Below are 11,337 nucleotides of genomic sequence, written 5' to 3' on the forward strand. Positions count from 1 at the left end.
GGACCGAGTATAATGTGTCCGTGTTTTCTGATGATACAAAGTTAGGTGGGGCAGCTAAGCTGTGAGAAGGACACAAAGAGTCTGCACAGGGGCCTGGACAGTTTGGGTGAGTGGGCCAGAAGGTGGCAGATGGACCACACCGCAGGGAATTATGGAAATTGAACAGGAGAATAGAAAGGCAGAATATTTTGTTTAAAAACAGAGATGCTTAAAGATGTTGCTGCTCTGAAGGATTTGGGTGTCTCGGTGCACAAATCACATGGGTTGTGGAGGCTTATTCGTTGAGTATATTCAAGACTGAGATCGAGAGATTTTTTTAGGCATTCTAAGGGATGGGGAGAGACAGTGGAGTTGAGGTAGATGATCAGCCTTGATCTTATTGAATGGGGGGAGCAGGCTCGAGGGGCTGAGTGGCCTCCACCTGCCCCTATTTCTTCTCCTCTTCTGTTATTTTTGTTCTGGTGTTTACCAAACTTCCTCTTAAATGCCAGGCAATCTTGGAGGCTTAGGAAAAAGAGCTTACATTTCTATAGCGCCTTTCAAGACCTCCCCTCACAAGTTTGGAGCCAAGAAGCACTTTCTCAAGTGGAGTTGCTGCTGCAATGTCAGAAATGCATATCTGCGCACAGCAAGATCCCACAAAGAGCAATGAGATAATGACCATAGAATACGCCTCCCTGATTTTAGGCGAGGGATACATATTGGCTCTGGGCGCTGGAGAGGAACCCTGCACCACCCATGCACCCACCCCCCCTCCACTGCCGTTCTTCCACAGAGCATCCCTGGAATCTATTATGCCAACCTGACAGGACGGACAGGTTTAAAATTTAAAATCTCACCCAGAAAACAGCATCGGTGACGGGGCTGGCACTGGGAGTAAAACCCTGTCTTTCTGTGCTGACCCACTGATCCACTGTGCACATACGTGCTTGTGTACGTGTGCTTATATACGTGTGCTTATATACGTGTGCTTATATACGTGTGCTTATGTGTGCGTGTGCTTGTGTGCGTGTGCTTGTGTGCGTGTGCTTGTGTGCATGTGCTTGTGTAGATATCCTTGTGTCTTTGTGTGCACCAGCTGTGAAGAATGTGCTGGTGATGCCGCTATGACAACCTCATCTATCCCAAATTCTTCCCCTTTCAGCATCTTCAAGATTCCCTCAGTGCAGAGTAGACTTGAGGACAAACCCACGGCACCGTTTTGTACTTCCTGTTTTATTTGTGATCGTTGGCACATTGATGGGCTTGGTCTCTTGTTCAGCAAAAGGTGAATATCTCTTCACATGCTAATTTCTAACTAAGTAATGAGCCTGTGCGAGATGTGATTCCATGTGTTTCTCACTCCAGCTGGAAGCTACTGCAACCCTGAATATTGGTGAGGTGTCTGAAATCGTGAATCCATGACAAAGAGTGTAACCTTTTTTCTCTCTCTCTCTCACAGTCGGTAAAATCGCTCTCCAGAGGACAAGGTCAAAGTAACAGATCATTGAGAACTATGCGACTGAAGTATGAATATACCAAGGAAGCACCGTTACCCCTTTTAATCCTGCACCTTATTTAAGTAAAACCACACCATTTCCTGGATTGGGGCTGCATCGATTAATTTGCTGCAGACTCACCACAACTGATGCTGCATTCCTTACCATACTGCACACTCATTCCAACTAAAGCAGAGTCCCATAAATTGCTCCACTTATCCCAATTAATGCCTCATCCCTTAGCTTGCTGAATTTACATTGATTTATGTGGCATTGCACATCTACCCCAACAGATGCTGCATCCCTTAACTTGCTGCACACCTACCCCAACAGATGCTGCATCCCTTAACTTGCTGCACACCTACCCCGACAGATGCTGCATCCTTTAACTTGCTGCACACTTACCCCAACAGATGCTGTATCCCTTAACTTGCTGCACACCTACCCCGACAGATGCTGCATCCCTTAACTTGCTGCACACCTACCCCGACAGATGCTGCATCCCTTAACTTGCTGCACACCTACCCCGACAGATGCTGCATCCTTTAACTTGCTGCACACCTATGCCAACAGATGCTGCATCCCTTAACTTGCTGCACACTAACCTTGATTGATGCTGCATCCCTTAACTTGCTGCACACCTACCCCGACAGATGCTGCATCCCTTAACTTGCTTCACACCTACCCCGACAGATGCTGCATCCCTTAACTTGCTACACACCTACCCCGACAGATGCCGCATCCCTTAACTTGCTGCACACTAACCTTGATTGAGGCTGCATCCCTTAACTTGCTGCACACTAACCTCGATTGATGCTGCATCCCTTATCATGCTGCGTCCATGCCTCCGTCGATATGGAAAGGGGACAACATTCAGAGACACTCTGAGCTGGGGAATTGCTCCGGAAAAAGATGACAGACCTCAACACCACCCCCCCACCACCCCCCACCTCCCACCCGCCAAGCCTTGCGAGATCTTGCTTTTCAGTATCGCCTAACACCTCACGGACACCAACCTTCACCTGGTCACCAGGAAACGGACAGTACTGTTCATGTCAGTGCTGATGCATTGGAGGCTGAAGAGAACATGGGAGGAGAAGGAGGCCAATTGGCTCCTCAGCCCTTTCCCTGACAACAGACCGGGCACTGGCTGAACTGGAAAATTTTCCACCATCTGTTACTCACAATAAGTGCTTGTCATGGAAGAATGAGTCCAAGCTAGTCTTTTACATCAGGCTGATTTATTTTCAAGAAGGCTCAGCAATGTAGCAAACTCTCCCAGTCCCTTGCACACCAGGGTGTTACAGCTGTACCCATTTATTCTATTTTGATGACTCTTTTAATTATACTATTTCGATGGGTGAACCTATGCCCATTGCCTGTTTTAACATGCCGTTGTCTTAATTGCTTTCCAATGCAATTGCCTGTCTACTAGAATATTGTCAAGGTTCGGCCACGATGTAATTACTGATCTATCGACACCATCCATCAACCAGAAGGCTATCGAGGAGCCACACCGCGGGGATTGCAGGAGGGGCACGTTTGGACACTGGGGGTGGGGTTGAGGGTGATGACCAACAAAGGCAGGTCTGAACCAGGAAGTGCTTGGAAGCAGCTAGAGGTGTGAGCCCTTGGAGGACTCTGCATTGGGAGCGGAGTGGGGGTGGGGTTATGGATGAATGAAAGTGGAGCAGAGAGAGACCTGGTGAAGATGACAAGTCAGGGGGAAGGGGAGAGAATTTGAGCTCGAGAGGGGGGCAGGAAAGGGTTACAAAGCCACCTAGCCGATGGCTATGAGTGAAGGAAAACGCCAGTGACATGTGACATTCATAGCTTGAATCAGCTTCATCCCCTCCCTTAACCTCACTCCTCCAGCTCTGGATTTTTACACATCACCTTTTCTGAAAGCGATAATCAATGCCTGGAGGCCATCTCTTCCCAGTATTGGCTGCGCCAAAGGGGGCAGGACACAGCCCATGTTCCCATCACACATGAATCTTGCTCCTATACTCCTGTGCTCGCAGTCCAGGTTGAAGATTTACAGCTATGTTACAGGGCGGCTCTCAGCAGGTGAAATCTCTTTCCTGTCCCCCTGATTTTTGACCTGCTTCTCCCCAGGTACAACGAGTTCAGCACTTTCATCTCTGCTAGCTGCTGTGTCAGGTGTTGGTATAGTGGGTCAGATTATCAGGGTACAGTCATTTTCAAATCATCATCCTTGTTTTCAAATCCCTCCGCAGTCCTGCCTCTCCTGGGATGATTCCCTACATGAAAGGTGCTAGATTAATGCAAGTTGTTTGTTGCTGTAATATGGTTCATGGTCGTGTAGTAGCTGCGGGACTGTATCCACAGATGATCCCTGTGTCGTGGCCCTGACAGTGCAGTGCTTCTAGCGCTCACCGCTCGCCCAGAGCTCATTGCGGAGGGGGATGGGGGTAGGTGAACAGGGCGAAAATACCATTCCTGAATTGACGGTGACACTGACATTTCCTTTGATGTGTATCCCCGTTGCTCCCGACCAACCATCTTAGGCCAGCACACAACATCAACGCCAACCTCCCTCTTGGAGACCAGGCTTGTGAGACTAGACTCGTAGAGTGGCCATTCGGCCCCTTGTGCCTGTGCTGCTTCCCTGCGAGAGCATCTCACCTGCTCCCACTCCCTTACCCCTGTTGCCCTGTATTTTTTTTTTTGCTGCCCCACCCCCACCCTCTTCAGTGAGCGATCTAATTCCCAATAGGAGGCCTCGATGGAACCTGCACACCACTCCCCGCCCCCCCCACCCCCCGCTCCCCTCCCCCGCTCACGGGCAGCGCCTTCCAGGTGCTAAGCGCTCGTTGCACGAAAGGATTTCCCCCTCCTCCCCCATCGCCGTTCCTCCTTTTGCCAATCCCCTTAAAGCCAGCCTCCCCTGCGTCCCAATCCTTCCGCCAGCAGGAGGCGCTACATTGCGAGCGTGCGAGTTAGGAGCGGGAGTTAGGCCACTCGCCCCCCTCGAGCCCCCCTCGACGAGGGTGGCGGCTTGACCACACCGCCGCCTCGGACCCTTAGCTTCTCCTCTATCTGCTCCGTGCAGACCCCTCCTGATTTTGAACGCCCTCCATCGAACCCCCCACAACCCCACCCCCAACCCCACCTCCCGACCTCCCCTTCTCCCAGGCACCAGCCTATCCCTGGAACAGATCCCGTGATTTCTTCGGCCCCGCCACTCCACGGCTGCTGCAAGCCAAGACAGGAATGGCATCCCAGGAAATAAATCCCCACAGGGAAACTTGGCAGCTGGAGTAGTAAACCAACCCCGGCTGCTGAAGGGTTGAACGCGCTGGTATGACGATTGTGGGTGGGTTGGTGCAATTGGAGGCAACACCTTAAACCACTTCATTCCTTGAGGAAAGGAGGACCAGACTGATAGGGTGACAAAGCGCCCTTCCTGTTGCAAAATAGTTGGCCCTGTTGCTTTTTTTTCTCTCCCGAGGTTAACCATGCGGTAAAGGGTTGAATTACAAGGATAGACCATAAGACCATAAGACATAGGAGCAGAAATTAGGCCATTCGGCCCATCGAGTCTGCTCCGCCATTCAATAATGGCTGATAAGTTTCTCAACCTCATTCTCCTGCCTTCTCCCCGTAACCTTTGATCCCCCTTCCCAATCAAGAACCTATCTATCTTGGTCTTAAATACACTCAATGACCTGGCCTCCACAGCTTTCTGTGGCAATGACTTCCATAGATTCACCACTCTCTGGCTAAAGAAGTTTCTCCTCATCTGTGTTCTAAAAGCTCTTCCCTTTACTCTGAGGCTGTGCCCTCGGGTCCTAGTCTCTCCCACTAATGGAAACATCTTCCCCACGTCCACTCTATCCAGGCCTTTCAGTATTCTGTAAGTTTCAATCAGATCCCCCCTCATCCTTCTAAACTCCATCAAGTATAGACCCAGAGTCCATAGTCTTGTATTCTCTCAGGAATATAGAGGATTAAGAGGTGGCGGGGAGCGGGATCTAATCATCGGGTTTAAGATGAGAGGATTCCATAGGGTCAAAAGAGGAATTCTATTCCTCGTATTGGTGGTGGTGGTGGTGGAGGTTGGGAGGGGGAGGGGATGCATGAGTGGCGCTGTGGAGGGGGGCTACTGAGGGAGCCCAGAACAAGGGGGAAGGACATTTATAAAGTTAGAGTCGGGGTGAGGTCAAGAAAGACCCCTTCACGCAACAGGGAGTGTAAATCTGGAAACTCCCCCCCCCACCCCCACCCAACCCTCACCCCCACCCAACCCTCACCCCCAGAGAAGCTGCAGAGGCTGGGAAGGGTCAATTGGAAAGTTTTTCCTTCAGAACTGAGATTGGTAGATTTTTGTTGGGTAAAGGGGCTGAGGGGAATGGAGGAAAGTGAGGTGAAGGTAAGTTACAGACCCGCCGTGATGGTGATAGAATGGCTCGAGGGGGCTGAAGGGCCTCCTCTCTCTATGATGACCCTCCCAGCCTTAGACCTTCACACGATCTCAGTCAGTGATCAGCTCCAGCCTATGCCAGACTTAGTTCCCCCGCAACCCCTCTCCCCGCCTTCTCCCCCTCACTCACTCTCCCCCTTCCCCAGCCCTCGCTCTTCGAGAGCAGCTTTAGCACCCCCCCCCCCCTCCCCCCACCGCCCCCCCAACGGCCGAGCCAGCGCAGACGGGGAATTGTAACAGGGAGCTCTGCAGGCCGACATGGTTCATTAACACACACGTGGCCCTTTTCGATGAAGAGTACTGCATTTCTCTAGCATCTTTCTTCACCCCGGGATATCCGACAGCACAAATGAAACACTTTGTCAAGCATAGCCAGTGCTAACGTCATGTAGGAAACGCAGTAGCCAATTTGCGCACAGCAAGGTCCCACAAACATCCATGTGCCAATAACCCAGATCCACCATTTTTTTCAGCGAGGGTGTATGAAATATCAATATCAGGCCGAGGAGACTGTGTTCTTGTCTAGAATAGCGGGCGTGGGGTCTGTTATCTCTGCCTGAAGGGGGCCTCAGTTTAATGTTTTGCCCAGGACACAGCACCTCCAACAGTGCAGCACTCACTCAGTACTGACCCTCTGACAGTGCAGCACTCCCTCAGTGCTGACCCTCTGACAGTGCAGCACTCCCTCAGTGCTGACCCTCTGACAGTGCGGCACTCCATCAGTACTGGCACTGGGAGTGTCTGGATTCTCAGCTCAAATCTCAGGAGTGGGGATTCAAGTTCACAACCTTCGTTGACTCGAGAAGGAAGAATGAAGTCTGAGACAACCCGGCGAGGGGTGTCTAGATGAGCAGTCAGGAAAGAACGTTGCTATTTTGCACATAATCTAATTTCTTTCACCATATTCCTGCACTTTACTTCTGTAAGCCAGTCCAGTGTCTTTTCATTGTAAATTATACCCATTTTGTGATGAGTTTTGTATTTTTTCTGTTAACGTCGTCATTATTTAATATTGAGTTTTATAAATACTCTGGTATGCAGTCTCTGTAGTGTATCTAATTTCCAATGAAATTGCACCTCAGAAAGTGTGTTGCTGAGGTTCGTGGGCTGGACTCTTAGGTACCCATTGCAACCTTTCAGATCTGATCAACAATAAAGTCACATGACAACAGGAAAAGGCCATTTAGCACTTAATACTGCTCCTCCACTCATTCAGGTAACGGCAGATCTGTATCTTAATGTCAGTGCGTGCTCCCTCAGTACTGACCCTCCAACAGTGCAGCTCTCCCTCAGTACTGACCCTCCGACAGTGCAGCTCTCCCTCAGTACTGACCCTCTGATTGTGCAGCACTCCCTCAGTACTGACCCTCCGACAGTGCAGCACTCCCTCAGTACTGACCCTCTGACAGTGCAGCTCTCCCTCAGTACTGACCCTCTGACTGTGCAGCACTCCCTCAGTACTGACCCTCCGACAGTGCAGCTCTCCCTCAGTACTGTGCCTCCGACAGTGCAGCACTCCCTCATTACTGTGCCTCTGACAGTGCAGCACTCCCTCATTACTGTGCCTCTGACAGTGCAGCACTCCCTCAGTACTGACCCTCTGACAGTGCAGCACTCCCTCAGTGCTGACCCTCTGACAGTGCAGCACTCCCTCAGTACTGACCCTCTGACAGTGCAGCACTCCCTCAGTACTGACCCTCTGACAGTGCAGCACTCCCTCAGTACTGTGCCTCTGAGAGTGCAGCACTCCCTCAGTACTGACCCTCTGTCAGTGCAGCACTCCCTCAGTACTGACCCTCTGACAGTGCAGCACTCCCTCAGTACTGACCCTCTGTCAGTGCAGCACTCCCTCAGTACTGACCCTCTGACAGTGCAGCACTCCCTTAGTACTGACCCTCTGACAGTGCAGCACCCCCTCAGTGCCGGAACGTCAGCCTGCATTACGAGTTTATGATTTGGCTGTGGTATTGCGTTGGTTCTGTTGCTGGATTAGCAGCCCTGAAATCTGAGTTAATAACTTGGAGACGTGATTCCAAATCCAGCGCAGCAGCTGTCATTGATTTAATTAATACTTCAGTGGTACTGCAAAGGCTATGGGCCCTGACAATATTCCAGTAATGGTACTGAGGACCTGTGCTCCAGAACTTGCTTTGCCCCTAGCCAAGCTGTTCCAGTACAGCTACAACACTGGCATCTACCCAGCTATGTGGAAAATTGCCCAGGTAAGTCCTGTACACAAAAAGCAGGACAAATCCAAACCAGCCAATTACCGCCCCATCAGTCTACTCTCCATCATCAGTAAAGTAATGGAAGGGGTCAGCAACAGTGCTGTCAAGGAGCACTTGCTTAGCATTAACATGTTACTGACGCTCAGTTTGGGTTCAGCCAGGGTCTCTCAGCTTTTAACCTCATGACAGCCTTGGTTCAAACATGGACAAAAGAGCTGAACGCCCGAGGTGAGGTGAGAGTGACTGCCCTTCACATCGAGGCAGCATTTGACCGAGTGTGACATCAAGGAGTCACCATTCCTTCACTGTCGCTGGGTCAAAATCCTGGAGCTCCCTCCCCTAACAGCACTGTGGGTGTACCTACACCACATGGACTGCAGCGGTTCAAGAAGGCAGCTCAGCACCACCTTCTCAAGGGGCAATTGGGGATGGGCAATAAATGCTGGGAACCAGCCAATGAAGCCCACATCCCATGAAAGGATTATAGAAATGGTCTCAGGAGGGGGCGCACACACACACACACACACACCCCTCACAGTGAACTCTGACATGACAATGACTCCATAATCTAGACTTCTGCTGAAAGCCTGAAATGCTTCCCAGAGTGAAGGTGGGTTCACATGTGGCAGAAACTCTGTTCTCCAGACACTGGCTCCATCCAGCTTCCTGGGAACTGTCTGAGGCTGCACCACAATAGTCATCCACACCCTTGGTGTTGCAATTAAACCTGAGCTGATCTCTGAACAGCCTCTCGCCACCATCACAAAATCTAATTAATCCCACCTCTGCAATGTCTCCTGGATCTGCCCCAGCTTCAGCCGATCTGCTGCTGAAAACCCTCATCGGTGCAACTCTTACCCCGGGGCCGGACTATGCTAACAGACTCCCATCCAGCCCTTCTACTATCACTGCCTAATCTCAAACCCAACAACCCTCCAGATCATTGAAAACTCCAGCCTATACAACCCACCCTATCTCTGTAACCTCCTCCAGCCCCTACAACCCTTCCTATCTCTGTAACCTCCTCCAGCCCCTACAACCCTCCCTATCTCTGTAGCCTCCTCCAGCCCCTACAACCCTTCCCATCTCTGTAACCTCCTACAGACCCTACACCCCTCCCTATCTCTGTAACCTCCTCCAGCCCCTACAACCCTCCCTATCTCTCTAACCTCCTCCAGCCCCTACAACCCTCCCTATCTCTGTAACCTCCTCCAGCACATACAACCCTCCCTATCTCTGTAACCTCCAGCGCCGACAACCCTCCCTATCTCTGTAACCTCCTCCAGCCCCTACAACCCTCCCTATCTCTGTAACCTCCTCCAGCACATAAAACCCTCCCTATCTCTGTAACCTCCAGCGCCGACAACCCTCCCTATCTCTGTAACCTCCTCCAGCCCCTACAACCCTTCCCATCTCTGTAACCTCCTACAGACCCTACAACCCTCCCTATCTCTGTAACCTCCAGCCCCGACAACCCTCCCTATCTCTGTAACCTCCTCCAACCCCTACAGCGCTCCCTACCTCTGTAACCTCCTCCAGCCCCTACAACCCTCCCTATCTCTGTAACCTCCTCCAGCCCCTACAACTCTCCCTATCTCTGTAACCTCCTCCAGCCCCTACAACCCTCCCTATCTCTGTAACCTCCTCCAGCCCCTACAACCCTCCCTATCTCTGTAACCTCCTCCAGTCCCTACAACCCTCCCTATCTCTGTAACCTCCTCCAGCCCCTACAACCCTCCCTATCTCTGTAACCTCCTCCAGCCCCTACAACCCTCCCTATCTCTGTAACCTCCTCCAGCACATACAACCCTCCCTATCTCTGTAACCTCCAGCGCCGACAACCCTCCCTATCTCTGTAACCTCCTCCAGCCCCTACAACCCTCCCTATCTCTGTAACCTCCTCCAGCACATACAACCCTCCCTATCTCTGTAACCTCCAGCGCCGACAACCCTCCCTATCTCTGTAACCTCCTCCAACCCCTACAGCGCTCCCTACCTCTGTAACCTCCTCCAGCCCCTACAACCCTCCCTATCTCTGTAACCTCCTCCAGCCCCTACAACTCTCCCTATCTCTGTAACCTCCTCCAGCCCCTACAACCCTCCCTATCTCTGTAACCTCCTCCAGCCCCTACAACCCTCCCTATCTCTGTAACTTCCTCCAACCCCTACAGCGCTCCCTACCTCTGTAACCTCCTCCTGCCCCTACAACTCTCCCTATCTCTGTAACCTCCTCCAGCCCCTACAACCCTCCCTATCTCTGTAACCTCCTCCAGCCCCTACAACCCTCCCTATCTCTGTAACTTCCTCCAACCCCTACAGCGCTCCCTACCTCTGTAACCTCCTCCAGCCCCTACAACCCTCCCTATCTCTGTAACCTCCTCCAGCCCCTACAACTCTTCCCATCTCTGTAACCTCCTCCAGCCCCTACAACCCTCCCTAACTCTGTAAACTCCTCTAGCCTTTACAACTCTCTCAATCGCTGTAACCCCTCCAACCTCTATAACCCTCCCTATCATTATAACCTCCACCTACAACCCTTCCTGTCTCTGTAACCTCCTCCAGGCCCTACCACCCTCCCTATCTCTGTAACCTCCTCCAGCCCCTACAACCCTCCCTGTCTCTGATTAGCAAAAGGCAGCACCTTCGACAATGTGGCATTCTGGCGGACGTTGAGTTGGAATATGGCTTCAGGCCCTGGGGTGGATTTTGTTGCCGTGCCCTCTTGACCCTGAGTCAAGACCCTGTGCTCCTAACGTGAGGAATAAATTCCTGCTGGATGCCAAAGATCAGTAGATAAGACAGCAAACAAGGACAAGCATGGGTGGAGGTTCCCTCCCTTTTATAGCCCTGAGACTCCTGGCTTTCTTGTACATGAATGAGAGCTGATAACTAATCTCTTTGCCTCACTTTTTGAATTCCAGTTGAGAAAGTCACATCGAGTTCCTCTTCAGTTGCTGAAACTAATGGTGTAGGTGTGGCGTGTGTGTCGTGACATTCTCTGAATCATATGCCACAACAAGGGCAGAGTCCCCTGAACACACCCCTCAATGTGATGCTGGTGGTGCTGACTTGTTGACCAGGAGGCTCCAGCAGGGTTGCCAGCTGTGACTAAATGTCAACCTTGGAGGCTTCATCACATACTTGCCCCTCCCCATCACCCCCACCTCCCCCCGCAAACGTACAC

At 51.5% G+C, this 11,337-nt stretch overlaps 1 protein-coding gene across 6 annotated transcripts in view; it reads left to right on the top strand.

Annotated features, from left to right (window-relative positions):
- LOC121271109 (hepatocyte cell adhesion molecule-like) overlaps nt 1-1,584 on the top strand; it is a 45,509-nt gene extending 43,925 nt beyond the window's left edge. For all 6 annotated transcript variants that reach the window (XM_041176868.1, XM_041176872.1, XM_041176870.1 and 3 more), the window contains 2 exons: nt 1,145-1,267; nt 1,442-1,584. In XM_041176868.1, the coding sequence (XP_041032802.1) occupies nt 1,145-1,267; nt 1,442-1,479 (161 nt within the window). In that variant the 3' untranslated portion in view covers nt 1,480-1,584. The remainder of the gene's footprint in view (nt 1-1,144; nt 1,268-1,441) is intronic.
- Nucleotides 1,585-11,337: the final 9,753 nt, after the last annotated feature.

The sequence above is a fragment of the Carcharodon carcharias genome, chromosome 29 (assembly GCF_017639515.1).
Source record: "Carcharodon carcharias isolate sCarCar2 chromosome 29, sCarCar2.pri, whole genome shotgun sequence".
NCBI lineage: Eukaryota > Metazoa > Chordata > Chondrichthyes > Lamniformes > Lamnidae > Carcharodon > Carcharodon carcharias.